General features: G+C 39.9%; 1 protein-coding gene across 1 annotated transcript in view; it reads right to left on the bottom strand.

Annotated features, from left to right (window-relative positions):
• Positions 1-2,617: 2,617 nt before the first annotated feature.
• Positions 2,618-21,820, bottom strand: part of LOC148518155 (uncharacterized) — a 798,612-nt gene continuing 779,409 nt past the window's right edge. Inside the window, exons 12-15 of the mRNA XM_088477479.1 lie at positions 21,299-21,379; positions 18,278-18,334; positions 10,616-10,672; positions 2,618-6,314 (exon numbers count right to left, since the gene is read on the bottom strand). Of these exons, the coding sequence (XP_088333605.1) occupies positions 6,298-6,314; positions 10,616-10,672; positions 18,278-18,334; positions 21,299-21,379 (212 nt within the window). The 3' untranslated portion in view covers positions 2,618-6,297. The remainder of the gene's footprint in view (positions 6,315-10,615; positions 10,673-18,277; positions 18,335-21,298; positions 21,380-21,820) is intronic.

The following is a 21,820-nucleotide window of genomic DNA, read 5'->3' as shown; positions in this document are numbered from 1 at the left end:
AGTCAATCAGGCAGAGGCATTCAAGGGCTAGCGTGCATGTTAGCAGAACCCATTCTGCACACTCGCAGAATGGGTCCTGCACATGCGCAGATTCCCAATAATCGGTGCGATCCAAAGAGCTTTGATAAAAAAATAAAAAATTCCAGGAAATCATGGACTATTTTTTCACTTATTGCCTCTGGTGGATTAACCATCTTGCTCCACAGTAACGGCAGCAGCACATTTCAACTAGAGATGAGCGGTTCAGTTTTGGCTCGGATCTTCCCACCTAGTTCGGATCTCAGAATGAGGCAAAACGTCATCTTCCGCGGACATCTCGGCACAGATCTCCATGATATATGACGTTTTGCCTCGTTCTGAGATCCGAACTTGGTGGGAAGATCTGAGCCAAAACCAAACTGTACATTTCTAGTTTCAAACCAAACAAGGCTCTTTTTCAAGGCTTGTTTTGGTCAAAACGTGTAGAGGGTATGTGTGAAAGTAAGTGAATTTACAGTCTTTCATTTTTTGTAATGAAAAAAGTAAACTAGTAACTCATAGACCACCTTCCAGATGTTTAGGGAGACCAGAGCTATATGAATAATAACCAATATACCAATCTTCATTTGTAATGTTAACATCCCCCCCTCCAGCCTTTCTTTACATATAAGTCTACCTTTGTGAGTATACACCTTTATTCCATATTTAAGTCTTTATTAGACATAACACTGCACAACAATGAAAATGTTTCCGATGTGAAAATAGTTACTTCTAATTGATTTCAGCATGCAAAGAATGAATATGACATTTATAACTCTCAGTTAGCTCTGAGTTCCGAGATATAGCCCATTTATGACGATGTAGGGGTATTCCTAGTGAAGTGGGCAGAATGGAGAGAATCTTACCAGCAATCTGCGTTCCGCACTGAGGGGGCGGGGCCTAATGACCCAATTAAATGAATCCATAATTTGTCCCCTCCCCTATTCAAATGTATGCGATTCACGGGATTACTCACACAAGATAACTGTGGTGCACTGAGTGACAAGCATAGTGAGCGATTACACCAAGACATTTCAGCAATGGAACAAAGATATCAGGGTAGGTGATCACTACTGTTGGACAGTGACAAGAGATGCCCCAGAAGAGGAGTACAAGTGACAAGCAAAGAGAAAGCACCCCCATGAATAGCATGAATAGGCCACTATATTAGATAGTACTTTCGTATGCTGTATGTTTGTTTCGTATGCTGTATGTTTGTTTCGTATGCTGTATGTTTGTTTCGTTTTGTGTTCTTATTTGTGATTGATTGAATTAAAACTGTTATTTATTTTCTATCAAGAAAATATCAGATTATTTTAAAATAGCTTTTCACTATGACTATATTACTAATGTACATACAGTATAGTGCAAGTAGTGTAGCTCAAAAAATAGAGCTAGTAAAAACATTCTGAAATCATTTTAGTTTTTCTTGACCTCAAATTAGTAATGTATGACTATTTTTAGAAAGGAAACAAATTAAAAGTATTAATTTGTTGTACAGTGTAATCAGCCGTGGGTCTAACTAATGGAGAAGATTTTCACTCTTCAGTGGGTTGCTTGCAAGCAACAATTTGTCTCCCAATGCCACATAACATACACAATGGCAGCTACTCCATATAAACAGTGCACATTGATCCTCCCCACCTAAGCAATAAACAAAGGTAACCTCATCCTTTCAAGATAATGAAAGCTTTGATAAGCCAATAAATATACACCATAATGCAGATTAGTATGTTACTATTGTTATAGACCTTTCTTTGTAAGGTGAAACTCATGTTTAGCACTGGAAGGGCTCACATCTCACACATACTTGCCTACCCTCCCGATTCGGCTGGGAGCCTCCCGAAAATTGGGTGCCACTCCCGGCCCCCCAGAAAGGCAGGAAAGCCTCCCGGCAGCTGCCAATCCCTCCCCCTCCCCAGTTATAAGAGGATCCCCTGCAGCAGGGGGGTGGTTACGCGATTCTCGCCGAATCGCGCATTTTGGCCCTACCCCTGCTTCTCGATGGTAATCATGGCATTGTCTAACGAGGGCAGGGCCAAAATTACACAATCACGTGGCCACGCCTCTGCCCACAAATGCCTGCCATGTCCCCTTTATTTGCCTATCTGGCTGCCCCCTTCCAGCAGGGGCAGCCAGACAGTCGGCAACCCTGATTTTACATCATTTTTCAATCATTTACTTTCCTTTTTATTACACTGGCAAAATTCCTCAGAGTAGAGTTAAAAGTGACCACTTAGGGGTATATTTACTAAAGTGCGAGTTTATAGAAGTGGAGGTGTTGCCCATAGCAACCAATCATATTCTACTTATCTAGCACCTTCTAGAATATAAATTTAGAATCTTTGTGGTTGCTATGGGCAACATCTCCACTTCCTTAAACCCGCACTTCAGTAAATTTACCCCTTACACTCAACATTTTTATGATTTAATAACAGACTGCAAAACTATTCTTTAATTTAATACAAACTTGTTTTATTTCCCTATAATTACGTCCTACGTGACCTGTATTAAACTGACCTTACGTCATAGCAAAGTCTTATATTTAAGATACTAATAATACAGAATGATTGTGAAAATAAAAACAGCACATAGGACATGATCCTCTTGAACAACTTTATTATTATTCTGCATAAACAAATATAGTATAAAGGCATTGTATGTCAGATTATTCAGACACATGGCACAAAGAAATGGAAAATAACAATTACAAATGAAGAAAAAAAATAATTTGTAGACCATAAAGGAAAGTACAGCGTATTGATATACTTAATTCATTTTTAATTGACATTAATCTTTAACTGGCCAACATGCCATTTTGTTACAAGTAACATATCTGTCCGAACATGGAAAAATAACATTAACATGTCTGTTTCTATTCCCGTGTCCTCCGTGTGTTGATGACTCTTGTATGCGCATCTCCTATAACATAATGTTTTCTTTCCTACAAGAGTTACTATACAATAATAAAGCTGGTAAAAATAATTTGGCAGAGCAACAACTAAAAATGGTAATTTCAATATATCCGATTTATGGTGTGAATCATTAATGTTTCAGGTAAATACTTAGAAATAATCAGCTGATAATAAATATTTCTTTTGGTGACAATCTGAAAAAAATTGGTTGATTTAAAAGGATTTCCTCACCACCAAACCCCTTTATGTAACTGCCGCTCGTGGGGAGAGAGGACTATTCGGGAGACTGTATATTAGCTACTGCCGAAGTATAGTCCTTATCTACTGCCCAGATCCCCAGCATTTTGGCAGTGCCTCCAGTGCTCCTACCTGCCGGTCCTTACTACAGCCAATTATTTTTTAAAAGATTTGTAATATAAAACCCTCTAATGTCAGCTGCAGAAGCAATTGTGAAATTGAAGACATTTTTTGTTTTTTGGTAACAGGATACATGAAAAGGGGCTGACTAGATGGGCCAAGTGGTTCTTATCTGCCATCAAATTCTATGGGCTCGATTCTATTCAGCGCGATGTAAATAGCTCCGGGAGTGAGCTCCCAGGCTATTCAATACACCGCACTGACAAATCCGACTAATGATTTCTTCTCTCATCCCTCCGGGGATGAGAGAAGAAATCCGACAAAAGTCCCGGCGCGAGGCTGTTTTCTGCCCTTAGCACCGGGAAAACAGCCTCGCGCCGGGAAGTTAGGTCGGGGAATGCCCGTTATCGTGCCTAAACACCCTGTTTAAGGCGCGATAACGAGCCTTCCCCGACCTAACAGCACGATGAATTGAATAGCTCCGGGAGCTATCTCCCGGCGCTATTTATATCGCGCTGAATTGAATCGTGCCCTATGTTTCTATGTAATCCAACACTAGACAGGTTGGAATAATGAATATGTTGCTTAGAAGTGTCTTTGCTGGATGATAAATGAACACAGGCATATGTAACTGCAGCATCATGTTGTTACATGCTCCCATCAAATCTGGTCAAACGGTTAAGGCTGTACTTAGTGAAATGCGTTTCTTGCACTTAAAGCTATTTATATGGGAAATAATCATTATTAACCTGAAATAGCTGTTTAAAATGTCAGTTGCAATTGTTTTGATGTACTTTCTAAGCCTTTTGCCACTTTGGTGGAGTCCCTGTCCTGCGGCCTTCTCTCTCTGTGCTGTAGGGCCTCTAGATAAAATTGGGCCTCCATCAAGGACGATTCTATTTGCTGTTTAGTTTGCAGCTCAGTGATCGTCGGGTTGGCTCCCTTGCTCTTATCATCGCATTGTCTATGCATCAATACTAAGCAATGCAGGGATTTTCATATGTCATGAAATCAGCGTGCAGAAGAGGAGGCCAAACCGGAATAGAGGTTGGAAAGTACATTCAAAATAATAATACTAATAAAATGTAATTAGTTATATTGCATGTACACAATGGAAATAGGTCACACCTCCTCTTACCTGAACATTAATCTTGAAAAAATATCTGTTTAAACCTTAAAATGCTTTTACCATAGAGACCAATAGCATTCACCACTATCTATGTCCAAGCAACTGGGAACCAAGACTCCAGTGCCAGGGTATAAGAACCATTTATATACTATCACACGCCTAATTAGTGTATCTGGACGCAACTTCCTGTGCATAAAATCTCTGCCCTCCTGCTTGACACATCTGCAAATGAATCCTGCTTTTAAGCAAACTTGTATTTCACTGAATCAGAAATGTAATGTGTATCCATTGTTTTAAGTTGGACCCTTCAAAAATGTCTATATGAAAAAAAAATATATATATATATTCTTAGCTGTAGGATTAACTGGTGGGGTATAAACTTAAAGCATATAAATGCTAATCCTATTTCTTTCAATTTTTCTTAAGTTAAAATAGAAAATATAAAGCTGAGAATTGCAGCTAATTCAGTAAGGAAAAGCTAAGCTCCAGCATGCCAAAAATAAATGAATCCATCACAGTAGGATGGGAATGTTTGAATATTCAAGAGAAACAAAAATGCAAAAAAACCCATTGTAATCATTTCCCACAGTAATTGGAACGTGTTTGACACAACATCAACCACAGACACATGCTGTGCCTTCTCTCACAGTCATGTATTCGGTACATATGAAAATGCTAGCGTGTCCCCCTTTTCCTTTTATAAAAAAAAAAAATGAAATCCATAAACTCCTTTATTTTTGCCTGAACACGTGTAGCAACGACAGATGTTACATGGTTAGTCATTGCCTAAAAACATGAGTAGCAACAACAGATGTAACACGGTAAGTCGTTGCCTGAACACATGTGTATCAATGACAGATGTTACATGGTAAGTCATTGCCTGAACACGTGTAGCAACGCTAGATGTTACACGGTACGTCATTGCCTGAAAATGTGTAGCAACGACAGATGTTACACGGTAAGTCGCTACCTGAACACATGTGTAGCAAAGACAGATGTTACATGGTAAATTATTGCCTAAACACGTGTAGCAACGACAGATGTTACACGGTAAGTCATTGCCTGAAAACATGTGCAGCAACGACAGATGTTACACGGTAAGTCGCTGCCTGAACACATGAGAAGCAATGCTAGATGTTACACGGTACGTCATTTGCCTGAACACGTGTAGCAATGACAGATGTTACATGGTAAATTGTTGCCTAAACACGTGTAGCAACGACAGATGTTTCACGGTAAGTCATTGCCTGAACACATGCATAGTACAGCCAGATGTAACATTGTAAGTTGTTGCCTGAACACGTGTAGCAACAACAGATGTCATTGCCTTAACACATGCGTGACCATAATGGTTTAAAAACTTAGTGAAACATTATATCAGGTCAAAATACTGTGCATTTAATTCATTTTTACCAATTTTCATTCTACATTAGGAAATGTTAGACAGGTTACCCTTTTTAGCATTAGATATTGTATGGAATGGCTCCATTCGTTACTGAACTTGTTTACATGGAATGGCAAGTGACCAAATCAGATCATATGGGAAGTAAAACAACTTAAAATCATCTCTTAAGTATGCAGACTATAAGTATTAGCAACACTTTTAAGGACTCTTTGTGAAGGATCGTCATCAGAAGACGAGAAACAAACAGAAACTGCAGATAGATTTTTAATTTCAAAGAAGAAAAGCTACAAAGAGTAATCCAGAAATGAAAGTAATGCATCAAATTTATGTTATGCAACTAATAATTAGAATAACTGAAATCAAGTCACACCCAATTATCATATAACCCATTAGCCCTGTAAGCAACACTCAGCGCGTAGCCTTGTCCACTACTCCTAGAATGGTGTCACGTCCCCTCCTTTCATTTCATCGACTCATTTTTCTGCTGCAGCTAAAAAACAGAAGACCAAAATGTTAAATTATATTATATTTTGTTGTTGTTCAGTTGAATAATCAGTTAGATTAGCTGCCCTGTACTGTCAGGACTCATTTGCTAAGCACAAGCTATTCAAATCCAGTAATAACGTACAATCTCCCCTCTTTGTCTGGGATAGGCTCCGTCGATGATTCCGTCATGCTCAGTTATGATGCATCTGGTTACTTCCAATTTTGGAAATTCCCATGACATCATCCAATAATAATTTGATTAAAAGAGATCTGTATGTGTTGTGCTCCCTGCAAGTTTTATTATTGCTTGACAATTCCAATTTAATTCTATGCTTCCAAAAACCTTTATATCATTTATGTACATACATCGTCTACGAACTGGTATTTTCGTGGTATGCGAATAAAACCTGTATCCAATGCAGAGAGCAAAGCTGGGCAGTGTTGTAGCCAAGGGCAATAAAATGACTCTAGTCTAGTCTAGAAGATACGAAATGCACAAAAGAAAGCTACAGTATAAAGAAGCAATACATTCTATAAATGTAACAAGCCAATTGCATAAAGATGTCTAAAGACAGAAATCATTTCAGAGGACGTTGGATTAGCCTAAGATTGTGTGACAAATTCTATATGTGTGTGCCATACATTAATTTAAAACGTATATGAATTCATGTGTTCTTGCGGCAACTTAGGACTCAGGCACATCTCTTAGTAATCTGTGATGTACAGTACATGTGTTACAGTGATGCCAGATTGCATATGATTTACGATTTACCAATCCCTACTCTACTGGGTGTGGATTAACAAATTGACAGTAAAAAGGTCAATGGTGTTTAGATAGACACCAGATGTTAGACAGTCAATATGTCGACAATGACTAAAGGTCGACATGCAAGAAGGTCAACATAGTCAAAATGTCAACACAAAAATTATTAACTCCAAAATGGTCAACACATGATTTTTTTTATTTTCTAGCCCTAATATTCACCCTAACCCTCCCCTTGGTGCCTAACCCTCCCTCCTGGTGCCTTACACTAACCATCGGGTTAAGTACCTGACCCTAATCGTTCCTTCTAGTGCCTAACCCTCCAGTAAGTGCCTAACCCTAAAAAAATTAAAGAAAATCATGTCGACCATTTTTTTGTGTTGACCTTTTGACCACTTGTACCCGTTTACCTTCTTACATGTTGACCTTTAGTGTGTCGACCTTTTGTCTCTGTCGACCTTTTGTCCCAATAGACCTATTGACTGTCTAACATCTGGCGTTTATCTAGACATTGTTGACCTTTTTACTGTCTATCTATAGTCCGGAACCCTACTCTACCATACCTGCCCTGTTCATAGCTTAACACTAAATAAAATGTGGGTTGTAACGGATTTCTGAGTCGCACTGCGCATGCGTCAAGGTACTTTACCATAGTTGCTCACAGTGAGTATCTATTCGCAGTGTAATTGACAGTCCGGGAGCATTTAGAGGTGGTAACGGGGAGCGTTGGCTAAAAACGCAGGAGTGTCATGACCGTTTCGGTGATGTGCCACATCTTGCATCGCAAGATCACGTATGCAAGAAACGAGGCACCGGCATCTAATTCGACGTGACCATAGCCTTACTAAGGGCTGTTAATATCGAATGATCTATGATTTGCAAAGATGCCAGAAGGAATCTCAATATGGGAACAGTATGAAGCCCAATGGTTTAAATTTCAATGCCGGAAGACCGGCATTGAAGATCCCAACAAGGTAAGTAAATTAACTATTTCTAACCCTCTCCCCCCCTAACCCTCCTTTAGGGGTGCCTAACCCTAACCTCCCCCCTGTAAGTGCCTAAACCTAACCCTCCCAGAGGGGGCATAACCCTAACTTCCCCCCGGAGGTGCCTAACACTAACCCCCCCTTTCACTAGCCTAACTCTCCCAGGGGAAGGGGGTGCCGTATGCCGGGCGTCAGGCTCCCGACATAGGGATAATGATAGGCGTCTGGATTTCGACGCCTATAATTCAACCCCAGCTGGGCTTTCACAGTCAGAAAGCCGGTGTTCAGCATTTCGACCGTTGGCTTCCTAACTACATCCCCTCAATTTATATCCCACAGGCTGCGAAATTTGCATATTTTCGTACAGCAGCTGCTTACAGGATTACAGCTGCGGGCAATAGCGTACAACTTTGAATCAGGCCCAAAGTTTGATTAACAAGGCCCGACATTTTCAAGCAGGTCATGTACTGCTTAAATGTGCATGTTATTTTTAATATACATTTGCCTTAACATGGCATAATGTGTAAGGGGCCTTACTGTGGCATAATGTGTAAAGAGCCTTACTGTGGCATAATGTGTAAGGGGCCTTACTGTGGCTTAATGAGTAAGGGGCATTACTGTGGCATAACGTGTTGTAAGAGACATTACTGTAGCATACTGTGTTATAAGGGGCATTACTGTGTTGCATAATGTGTTGTAAGGGACATTACTGTGGCATAATGTGTTGTAAGGGACATTACTGTGGCATACTGTGTTATAAGGGTCATTAATGTGTGGCATAATGTGTTATAAGGGGCATTACTGTGTCATAAAACTACGCACCCTTTTCATTCCTCTATGTTGTATTTTTTTGAGGGGGCGCCAAATTATGGCCTTGCCCCAGGTGACAAAAATCCTAGTTTCGGCCCTGCAAAAAGGGATGGTGTGTATGTTAATTTTCCACGACAGAAAGTATTGATGGTTATCAAAATAAATATTTTTTGAGTAATGGGGATATACAATAATTTGAGCTTGAACATGTTTTTGTATGTACATACACATGGTGTAAATGTAGGAAATATGCCCTATGACAGCATTTTCATTCTTTGTGGCTTCAGGGAAATCCAACGTGGAAAAGAAAATATTTTGCACATTTTGTGTTTTACTGTTCTCTGGCCACAAATTAATTTGGACAGTGTTGAGCCAAGAGCAATAAAACCTCCACGAACTCCATGAACAGAATCCAGGGGATTTCAGGGAAAAGGGTCACATTTCAGATTAAACTGTAGACGTTGTGCATCATTTTTCTAGGGAGTTACTGTATAAAAGTCAGTTCACTTAGTGATGTACTATGTCTTCATGTCTTCCCCTTCCTTACTAAGCTCTGGGAGAGCACACTGGCAAGTTTAAGTGAAATCTAGATATTTGTTGCTATTTAAGTGATTTATTGTATTGTAAAATTAGCCTGAATATTGAATACATCTTTCAGTTCAGTGTCTGAATATTCAGCTTCTACGGCTCATTTATACCTATTAAATCTTAATTCTGTATTTGGTTATATCGCTATACTCTCTGCTTGCATGCAAGAAGTAAGAAATTATATTTTTTATATAATTATATTTTATAGCCAAACGGAATCCATAATAAAACTGTATGCATTAGGAGACCGAGAATAATTATAGTGACAAAGGATTACTCCAGAACACGGAAGACCTCTATATGCTCAATTCCCAATGCAAACGTTTCTTCTACTAGTATAAAAGAGTTATTATTGATGTAAAGTAATACGTATGTTTAACTAATAAACAGTAACAAATTAGATATTTATATGTAATAATGCTTATATTAATATCACACTAATTTGTTTTTAAAATATTTCTTATTTCATAATATGCCATTCACAACTCAAAAAGTTGTTGGAAGAATGTCGTCCTCTCACATCTGGCTATGAATATTTGCCCATTGGATGCCTTAAAGATGTCACTGGTTCCTAGTGAACTGATAAGCTGCACATAATAAGAGGCCTATGTATTAAGCTTTTTTTTTTTTTTTTTTATAAAATTATGTAGAAACTGCATAACTGAATGTCTTGTTGCTATGTACGAATAGCGCAATGCAGGAGATTTCACAGATATCCCCGGCAGATTGCGACATAGCACTGTAGATCGCTGTCCCCTTTATTGCCAATGGGGACCACGATCTCAGCCCTATGCACAGTACTAAAGCGAAACCTATTAGACTTTGCCCCCCCCCCCCCTCTAGTTTAAGCCTATGGAGGCATTTCTAACAGGAGAGAACAGGAGAGAGATCATCCAATCTCTCTCCCGCAGCCTCTGGCAGGCTCCGGAAGCTGACACTGTGCACATGTGCAGCATCAGCTGACCCCGGAGAAGTCTTTCACGAACGTGAATGACTTCTACAATATGCTGGGAATATAACTAGCAGGGACAGTGGTTACCGCAACAGCTGTCCCTGCAAGTTCCCCTTGGTACATAGCGGGGATATTTTCATTAAAAATAAAAATATCTGCCGTCATACGGAACCTTAATAATAAACTTTTTGGGAGTTTAAACTTACCAATATTTTCTCCATTATCATCACTTGGACTTTCTATGTTCTGACTAAGCATGTGGACTGCAAAAAAAAAAAAAGTCACATATTACAATATACAAATACATCAGATTCCTATGCCCTTATGTATAATAAAAACACAGTAAAATTAGTAAGAGGATTTTGGATGTATCTCCCCATTAGGCATTTCCACACTATCGGCTCTATTTACTACAATCTGCATTTTGAATGCAGATTGTAGTGTGATATTACCAATATCACAGGGATTTACTAAAAATCCCTTGCAGTGACACAGCTTGCGATAAAGCACTGTCCCTGCGAATCCCCTCCGCACACTTAGCACAGTATTTTAGCAAAAAATACAGTGAGACGTGCCCGTGCATGCGCCGACCAGCCGCCGCTAAGCCCCGCCGCTAAGCCCTGCCCCCGCGACCCCCTACCCTCCGCAACCCCCCTCCCTTAATTACACTTACCTCCGGTGATCAGTGCTCCGGTGATGTCTTCCGTGTCTCCGGTCAGCTGACATCCCATCCTGCACTGGGACATGGTCAGCTGGTGACTGGGTCAAAGTGCAGGATGGGAAACCAGCTGACCAGAGGGAGGACATCACCGGAGCCCTGCTCTCCGGTCCCTGGACTCTAGTAAATTTTTTTTTTACTCATTTTTTTTTTACAGCATATCAGCGTGTAGTCTGTTTAGACCACACAGCTTATCACTGAGACCGGTTCCGGGCTCTGCTCTGCCTTTTAGAGCAGAGCAGGAGTCCGGTAACCGGGGAAGACCCTGGATAAGGCCACCTCCAGGTGGGTTAAAATTTCAAACCAAGCGCTACTAAAGAAAAGCATATAAGAAAAGACTTTTATACTATAAACATCCAGAACAAATAATGTTTATAAGCTCTTTTGTAGATGTAATTAAAATTGAACTGTAATGTCACTGTCCCAATCACACGATGAGCATTTCCAAGTCCTGGAAGGTCTAAGATGGGACAGTTCCTTTTTCCTGTGTACCAGCGACATAAAATCATTATACACGGTGATCGATCATGAAAAAGGATGTCAAGCGAGCAGCCATTACCTTTCAACACAATCAAAACTGTCCAATACCCAGATTAACTTCATCATGGAAAATATCCATTTCATCCTCAGACATAACTATTTTTGGTATGGCGGAGATTATTATATCCAAGAGCAAGGCACGGCTATGGGGACATCCTACGCCCCCAGCTATGCCATTGTGGGAGGACCAGCATATGTGGAGTAATAACATCTACCAAGAAAATATCAAATGCTGGAGAAGATACATAGATAATCTTTTCTTTGTCTGGAATGGCTCCAAAGAGGACATTGAAAATATCCTGAACCGACATTGGCATATACTACAGCTAGATCAAGATATAAAGGACTTCATACCATCAAAACCGAAAGTGATATACCAAAAAGCCAAATGTCTAAAACAACATCTGACAAAAAGCTTTTTACCTATAGACAAGAGTACGCACAAATCCAGTAAAAAAGGTTTTTATTATTGTACTAAATGTATGGGTTGTAAACAACAGATGAACAGTACCAAACCCACACTGGAATTCCAATCCAAAAGAACAAAGGAATGTTTCAAAATTAAGGAAAATCTATCATGTCAAACTGAAGGGGCTATTTATTTGCTCGAATCCCTGTGCGGCTTACAATATATTGGACAAACCAAACGGAAAATAAAGACCAGAATTTCCGAGCACATTTACAATATTAGGAGAGGACTGAGTACAGACAGTGTCTCAGTCCACTTCCTAGAACACCATCAAAAGAATCCAAAAGGCCTCAAATTTCTAGGTATTCAAAGGGTAACTGCTGATTGGAGAGGTGAAGATATTGTAAAGAAGTTGAAAAAAGCCAAAACTAAATGGATCCAATGGGTTAAACACTGACATAGAACTGAAGCTCTTTGTAAAATACCATTAAGAACAGTTTTTAGAATATCCCTCCTACATACTACCAATACACATTACTGACTTTCACCATTATTGAAAAGCATGGAAAAGACATAGATGTTAAATTAATATATTTATTGTGAGTCTCAAAGAACATGCAGATGCCGCTCTTTTGAAGACTTAAGTTTTAGTATTTAAAGCAGCCAAATCACTACTACATCCATCCTTGAAAAAGAACCTCCTGTGGTTCGAAACGCATTGGTTGCGCTGAACGGCACTACCTGGTGGTCCAGAGAGAGATCGAGAACAAACGTCTGACGTCAAAGAGCGGCGCCGCTGAGAAGACATGCAGCACTCGTGGAGAGTGGGAAAAACAGACCTGATTCCAAGCGCCCAGCACTTGTAACTAAAGACACTCCTTACCAAGTAAAGTACTGTAGGGAAAGTAAGGGCAATACTAGCGATGTCTTCTCAATGCACCTCTCTTAATTGGGACAGTGACATTACCGTTCAAATTTAATTACATCTACAAAAGAGCTTGAAAATTTTAACCCATTATATTTATTATACTGAGCAGCTGTACATTAGTCAGAGCGCAGAGCACGTACACATTTTAATTTCACCTCCAGGTGGGGTTATTATCACAGGGCTTTCCCAGGTAATTTTTCACAATTTATTTTTAGTACCTTCGGCCAGATCACATTTCCCATTACAATTATGGGAAATGTGATCTGCTTACTAAAAATAAGTGATAATTAGGGCTTGGAGTAGAATTTTACAAATTCTACTCCAATTGGCCTTTAGTTACTTTAGGTGATACTAAAATAATGTGAAAAGGGTGTGAAAACACCCTTTTTCACTTTATTTTAGTAAAAATAATGTTAAAAAATAGAGCCCATAAAGAGGCAGAATAAAGGAGAGAATTGGTGTGCTGGTGTACAGTAGTAGAGTACAGTTCAATCTCCCTATCCTATATGTAGAGGGGAAGCAGCCACATTTACCTCTTAGGAGGCCTATATATTCTAGTTGCCTCCCAATGGTGCAAGATCCCTGCTGATGATGATCATTAGCACAGACCGTGTGTGTGGGGTTCTCCCCCCTCCTCCTCAAAACATCTAGCACTGGTGCACACAGCCTATGCGGGCAGAAATATTCTAGTCCAGGGGTTTTATTGTTTCATGTAGGCATCCATTGTTTCATGTAGGCATCCACATGTAATGCAATGAAGAGACACAGCAATAGCATAAGACTGCACATGGCAGTGCACTGTATCTTACGCTATGAGAGTATATAATGCAAAAAAATACAATTTTAGATAATATGCACAGCCGCAGGCATCTTTTGTCATAAACTGCATTGAAACCTACATGAACCCCATTGTGTGTAGGTTACAATAAGAAAATAAAAATATACAGTATATAAGAAACGCGTAGGAGTTTGGTGCCGTATCTAATTACCACGGTTGAAGTCCCTGTCACTGAGCTCACATCCGGAAGGGTTTTGGCAGGATCTAATTCCACCAAAGTGGCGTTATTATGGGGCCTTTTTATCAAATCATGTAAGCTATTTTTTATACAGTTTACAATTATTTTATCAAGAATAAAAGATATTCTGATTTAAACTAATGAGTGGTCCGTGGCCCTTGGCCTTCTTTTTGGCTGATTTTTGGTGAGTGGGTATAATTCCAGGCCACATTGGATTTCCAACTCATTATTTAAGAAAATCTCTGATGGCTCAAGAAGGAAGAATAAAAAACATTAAGAGGACATACTGATGAACATATTAAACTACCTTTAATCAGCTTTGTAAAGCACTATTATTTAAGCACTCTCTACTGTAGGTGTTGTTTTGGAGTGATAAACAAATATATATATATATATATATATACGAGGGCTGAAAGTAATGAGATTGCCTCTGTCTTTCTGCCCCATAGGTAGTCAAGGTAACGCTATGCATGTTATTGTGAAGCTCATACATCGATGTGTCTGAACTTGTGGTTGGACTGCCGGTAGTTTTCTTTCTTTGGTCACAGTGAGTAGAAGATCTTCGTACATTTCATCATGGCAGATGAGGAAGACATGTTTGTGAGATTACCTTAAAGATGTGTGTTTGAATTTTGTGTTAAACTCGGAAAAAACGGAAATGAAACTCATGAAATGTTACGGCAAGAGTAGCCATGCTGCAGTATTTTGGTGGTGGAAGCAATTCAAAGTGGGTAATACGCGAGTGACTGACGAAGTGCGTTCTGGGAGACCATCCACCGCGGTTACAGATGTCAACATTGCCAAAGCTGTGGAGATGTTGCAAAATGACAGAAGGTAACTTTACGTGAACTTTCAGCTTCACTTGGCATCTCGTTAGAACTGGTTCAGCATATTGCGACAAAGGAACTGAAAATGCATCGTGTGTGTGCCAGGTGGGTACCCAGAAATCTCACAGAAGAGCAGATGCGACGACGAGTTGAATCGTGCAAGAACATCGTTCAAATGTCGGAGAGGATACCCGATTTCCTGACATCGATTGTGACGAATCATGGATTCGTCATTATGATCCAGAATCCAAATAACAGTCCACTGTATGGAAACACGCAAATTCACCTCTGCCCAAAAAATTTTGTGTGATTCCTTCGCCATGTAAAGTCATGCTTCTGCTGTTCTTCGATTGCACGGTATAATCCTAAAACACTGGGGTCCCAGTGGACAGACAATTGATGGTGACTGCTATGTAAGCTTCCTGAAAACCCATTCGCTTGGATCCATGAGGAAGAAAAGACCACATTTGCTAAAGAAACAGTGGTTTTTGCTCCAAGACAATACCCGACCACATGTTGCTGCTGTTGCATTGGCAGCACTGACTGAAATTAAAGGGACAGCACTGGAACACCCTCCATATAGCTCGGACTTAGCACCCTGTGATTTCTGTGCATTCACAACCCTGAAAAAACAACTGCGTGGAAAAATTTTCTCAACAGATGAAGAAGTGAAAAATGCCATAGCTGCAACACTAAAAGCCAAATGCAATAGGGTGAGAGTTTAGAAAATGTGAGAGTTTAGCAGTAAACTCACTTTTTAAATTCGGCCAATGTAATAGAGTTGGAGAACATATAAACTCCCATGTTTTTAGACTAAAAATACTCTCACGATTTAAACTCTCATCCAGATGTTTTCCCATTTTTAAGATAAAACTTGACCAATGTGAGAGATAACTGCTAAACTCTCACATTTTCTAGACTCTCACCCTATTACATTTGGCCCTAAAAGTGACGTCGCTAAACAGTCTACTGCACGTCTTTGAATCATTGTTGAAACGCTGCAAAAAATTTATTGAATGTAAAAAACGCTACTTTGAAAAAGAAAAATGTACAGATCCTGTGGAGTCATCTGATTCTACATAATAAAATCAGTCTCATTACTTTTCAATCAACACTCATATATTATTTATAGATAGATAGAAATTTATATACACCCATCAGCCATAACATAAAAAAAAACACTGAAAGGTGAAGTGAATAACATTGATTATTTTGTTACAATGGCACCTGTCAAGAGGTTGATGTGTTAGAAGCAGGATAAATGGACAAGCGTAAAGGATCTGAGTGACTTTGACAAGGGCCAAATTGTGATGGCTATATGACTGGGTCAGAGCATCTCCAAAACACCAAGTCTAGCGGGGTGTTCCCGGTATGCAGTGGTTAGTACATATCAAAAGTTTTCCAAGGAAAAACAACCGGTGAACTGGCAACAGGATCATGGGTGTCCAAGGTTCATTGATGCGCCTGGGGAGGAAAGGCTAGAATGTCTGGTCCTATCTCACAGAAGGGTTACTGTAGCACAATTTACTGAAAAGTTAATGCCGGCTATGGCCTGTATTCAATATGTTTCGCACCCGCAATACTTTTTCGCCTCCCGGACTTTCCGCCTACTTTGCCTGTTTTGCAGGCGGAAAAGTATCACGCGCGTCCCCGAGTATCTCCATATTCAATTTGAAAGGATGCGAAAACGGGACCCGGCGAAACTTAAACAAGCTGAAAGTTCTGTTAGTTTTGGGTAAATCAGCCTGACACCCCCTAAAAGATGCTCTGACATGGGGTTCACTATGGTTCCCCATGATTTGGCTTGCTGAAGGTATTTGGTGTTTTTAAACGGGCTCAATAGGTTCTAAATATCGTTTTTGAATAAGTGGTGAAGAATACTATTCAGGAGGTTTTTTTTTGTTGAAAATAACTTATGCCAGCAAATTTGGGGTACTTGAAAAAGGGTGCTAGTATATTTTTAAGTTGCTAATGTAAAGTTTTAAAAATCGTGAAAAATCCACCTGCCGCAAGCACCTGCAAAGTAAAAAACACCTGGGGCATACTTGGGGACCCCCTTGGAGTCTAGTTCGCTAGTTTTTAACTTTGTCCCCCAACTTTGTTTTTTTTTTCACCCCAATAACTTAAGTCATTTTTTGGGGTGTTCTTAAGTCTTTTTTAAGATTTTTTTTATGCAGTTTACCTTTGGGGGACTGTCTTAAGGCTGCACGGGGCCTCCCGCAATGCTACACCGCAAAACCCCAATTCTGCACGTTTTTACGCCTGCTATTCATAGGCGAAACTTTTTCGCCTATTACATTGCATTGCCTTTCCGCCTAGGTGGAAAGTATTTTAAATTGAATACGGCGATACTTTTCCGCCTGGCGAAATGACATCATCGGCGAAACGTTTTCGCTGATTTCGGCTTTTCGCTTCAAATTGAATACGGGACTATGGTGGAAAGGTGTCAGAACACACAATGTATTTCAGCTTGCTGCGCATGTGGCTGTGTAGCCGTAGACCTGTCAGAGTACCCATGCTGACCTATCCACCAATGAAAGTAATTACAATGGGCATGTGAGCATCAGAACTGGACCATGGAGCAATGGAAGGTGACCTGGTCTGGTAAACGCCATTTTCTTTTACATCTTATGAATGGCTGGTGGAGGCAGTGTGATGCTCTGGGCAATGTTCTGCTTGGAAACCTTGGGTCCTGGCATCATGTGGATGTTACTTTGTCATGTACCACCTACCTAAACATTGTTCCTGACCAAGTACATCCCTTCATGGCAACAGTATTCCCTGAAGTCAGTGGTCTCTTTTAGCCTTGGAGGACCCACCTCACAATATAAAGGATCTGCTGCTAACGTCTTGGTGCCAGATACTGTACCACAGGACACCTTCAGAGTTCTTTTGGAGTCCAGGCAATGGTTCAGTGCTCAAATAGGTCCATTGAAAGTAGGTAATAATTGCTCTTATTGCAATATGTGTTTGGGATGGTTCTGTTTATTCTACTATATATAGACTAATCGGTATTGGAATAGGTTCCTGAAGTACACTGTATAATTACTGTTGGGTTTACCTAAAATATTTGCATCCATTAATCATCAACGTTCAGAATGTTTGCATGGACTGGAGGTCGGCATATCAAATGCCAACATTCATTATGTCGACAAAGCCATAATGACAACATTGTGAAAGTTGACCAGGCAAATTTTCATTGGCAAGGTGAGTATCCCTAACCGCAGCCTAACCTTAACCACAGCCAAAACCTTAATCCTAACCGCAGCCTGACACCAAAATCTTGAAAAAAGCAGATGTCGCCATTTACAATGCCGACATTATGTAATTGTCAACATAACTATAAGTAATAAGGGTTTTGAGTTTTTTAAGTTATTAAGTTATTTAGTTATAAATGGGCCATATTCTACTCTTTGGAGTCTGAACTTACCATTATTTTCGCCTTCGTCGTCATTTGGACTGTCTATGTTCTGACTAAGCATGTGGACTGCAAAAAAAATAATATATATAACAATATACAGTACAGTTATTGCATGAACATAATTACAAACAATATCAGTTTCCAATGCCCGAGCGTACAAACAACAAGCCCAGTTTTAGTTTCTCTTTAATGATGAAAGCAACTGTGGACCACTACAAGGCTTTAAAATACAACATGGATTTAGTAATCATGCTTGTCCAAGAAAATAATCAGATATACAGTACAGTATATGATGTTACATCAGAAACAGAGCAGTCTAAGAACACAAAAGGCATCTATCCACAAGTCAAACGACCCAAGTATTGGCAACGGAGTTTGCATGGGAAGGGTCCAAAAAGACCTAGAATGTCAATGGTTTAAAGAGAAAATGTTTATCTTGACTTTCTTTACTAAAATTGTCCACACAGAGAAATCCAACTTCTCAGTCAGACTGCTAATAAACCAGAGCTTCAACCAAAAGCTGACAAGATCAGAGGCTGGACAATGACTGCATACACGATCAGATATGGATGTACACGGACCCCATGTTTTGGTTTTGGCAAAATCACCCTCAACTGTTCTGGTTTTGGTTTGGTTTTGGCAAAACTACCGTCAAGTGTTTTGGTTCGGATTCGGTTTTGGATTTGTTTAAAATGTATAAAAACAGCTAAAATAATGTAATTTGTACCCGTTTACAAGTAACCAAATACCTGAGATTGCGAATTTACAGCAGACCTGAGCCAGGACTCTGTTCTACTCGGAATCCGATTCCATTCAGAAAATTCAATTTCGGGTGTGTTCGGTTTTCAGGAAAACCAAACCGCACATCTCTAGTTATAATATGACCAAATTACCCTCCTATTCCAATCAGAGGTTGAACAGAGTGAAGAGACATATTGGGCCAACGTAAGACAAATAAATACATTAAATCATTGAATCTGTTCCCTAATAAAAAGCTCTCTTTAAACAGATCAATTTTAGTTCTCTAGGATTTTAGATAGTTTTAATATCCAAATTCTAAAACTAAAAGGAATGTATATGAAGAGCTATGATGCAGCAGCCTTGGCTTATTTCCACGCCAAGTTCTGTTCTGCTACGTATTAGAGATGAGCGGTTAGATTCTCCTGCAAACTGAACATATCCAAACTTTGGGATTCTGAGTGAATCCGATTCCTGGCTCAGATCATTTTCAGGTTCAGAGTAGAACCAAGTCCCAGCTCAGATCACTTGGGTCTTCTTCCAAAGTTCGGAACTCGGATCTTGTGTATTTTGGATTACATTTAAGTCCCTCCCTCATGATTTCAGGTGCTGTGAGGTGGTCAAAATTGTCTGGAAATCACTAGAAATTAATGTTATTGATGTTAATAATACTTTAGGTCAGTGGTTCTCAAACTCAGTCCTCAAGGCACCCTAACAGCCCAGGTTTTCAGGATATCCATTCTTGAACACAGGTGACTTAATTAATACTTTAGTCGGTTTGATTATACCATCTATGCACAAGCATGTATATCCTTAAAACCTGGACTGTTAGGGTGTCTTGGGGACAGAGTTTGGGAATCCCTGCTATAGGTACAAAAACAAGTCCAAGTTGGGATCCGGTCAAAATACAGACAGTCGAGATGCTGGCACTTAGAATGCTGGCACCGTAATCCAGCCACCTGTCAGAATCCCAGCACTGGCATCCAGATGGTAAGTGCTGGGGTTAGGGGAGTGTTAGGGTTATTCACTAAGGAGAGGGTTAGGTTTAGGGTGCGAGAAGGGGGAGGTTAGGTTTAGGCTCTACAGGGGGAGGTTAGGTTTAGGCACTGGGGAGGGGTAAGGAGAGGGGGAGGATTAGGAAACTGACAGATAAGTGTCGGTATCCTAAACCTGTCGGGATTCTGACCGCCGGGATCCCAAGAGCCAGCATTCCGTACTCAACCCGTCCAAGTTATATGATTTTAGCTACTTTTATCAATTTTTAAAGAAAACCAAAAACAAATCAAAACACTTGAGGGTGGTTTTGCCAAAACCACCAGATTTGAGGTTAGTTTTGCCAAAACTAAAACACGGGGTTTTGTGCACATCTCTACTTCGTATACAGACTCAGTCGCACTCAGATATAGCAGTATCGTATATCAAATTAATTAGTCAAGTTTCGTGAAGTTGAATGTTGCATCCGTTTGCTACTAAGACACGTTTTCGGGTGCGAAAGATGCGAAAAAGACGCTCGGCATAAGCCGTGCCACACAGAACGTGGCGGCTCACTTGTGTCGCATGGCGCACTTGAGGCTACGTGTATGAGAACAGATATTTAATATGCACTTGTTAATTGCTGTATTTTATAATAAATAAATATGTATTTTAAATTTCTCATTTAAAAATGTGAGGTTCTCTGGTGACATCTGAGCATATGATTTCTAGATACTTTATTACAAACTTTAAGATTTACATAGATTATTTAATGACAAAATGCTTTCACAATTACCCAGTTTTTGCCAATTTTGCCCCAAAACTTCTCCCACTGCATAAAGATAATTATAGAGATATAAAATGTTCTCTGCTAGGCACTGAGAATGGTATAGGCCTATACATTTTGTGAACTAGTGAATGGACAATGAAATGGAAATACGACTTTGAATGTTGCATCTGTACAGCTTCAGATAGGACACCTAAAGCTGCCTTGGGACTGGTTGGCAAGCTTGGGGACAAACATGGGATACCAATAGGTACAGATCGTGTAGTACAGTCATCAGGTGAAATAACTAGCTTACATGGGGCCCAGTTGAAGCTGTCAGACAATGATTGCTCATACTGGCATACTAGTGGCTTAAGCTGACCGATATCTGAACAATCCTGATAACACACTGTTATTGGGCTCCGCTAACCTTCAGTCAGAGGGATAAGGTGAAATAGGCAGGACCAGCAGTGGGCATGACTATAGCTCATACTGTAGGTACATTTTTTTCTGGAGCAAGAAACAATATAAATAACAAATAAGATTGACCGTACCATCATCAGTTACTTGATCAGACTCTAGTTGCTTAGATGTTTCATTGACTTCATTGGTCTCTTGGATTTCATGGTTTGGTTCTAACAAATGGGAATAATTTAAATGACATATTAATAAACAGCAATAGAACAATAATTTATACCTTTTATTAGAGAAATGCTTCTCAAGTTAAGATGTCACAGCCTGGGCGCACACACCAAAGAGTAAAGCTTGCTGTCGAACTGCCATTACACGCTAGCTGAGAGGCGAGGTATGGGCAATGCCTATGGGGGGGGCATCACCCAACTAGAAAAGGAGGCGCCACCTAGGGCATCAAGATGGCACATACCAACCCTGCCAACAGCAGTGATAATTACGTTTTCCTCCTTTCTAGTTTTTACAAATTTTAAATGTCATAAAACTTAACTGAAATCCGATTGGCTGCTTCAGTGACCAGGAATGGATAATACTAAGCATATTTAGGTAAGAACAGGGATAGATGGAGGAGAGCACATGAGTCCGCAGCCAACAAGTGGCACAAT

Source organism: Taudactylus pleione, unplaced genomic scaffold (assembly GCF_031769625.1).
Source record: "Taudactylus pleione unplaced genomic scaffold, aTauple2 ptg000201l, whole genome shotgun sequence".
Lineage (NCBI taxonomy): Eukaryota > Metazoa > Chordata > Amphibia > Anura > Myobatrachidae > Taudactylus > Taudactylus pleione.
This window is presented reverse-complemented; position numbering and strand designations above follow the sequence as displayed.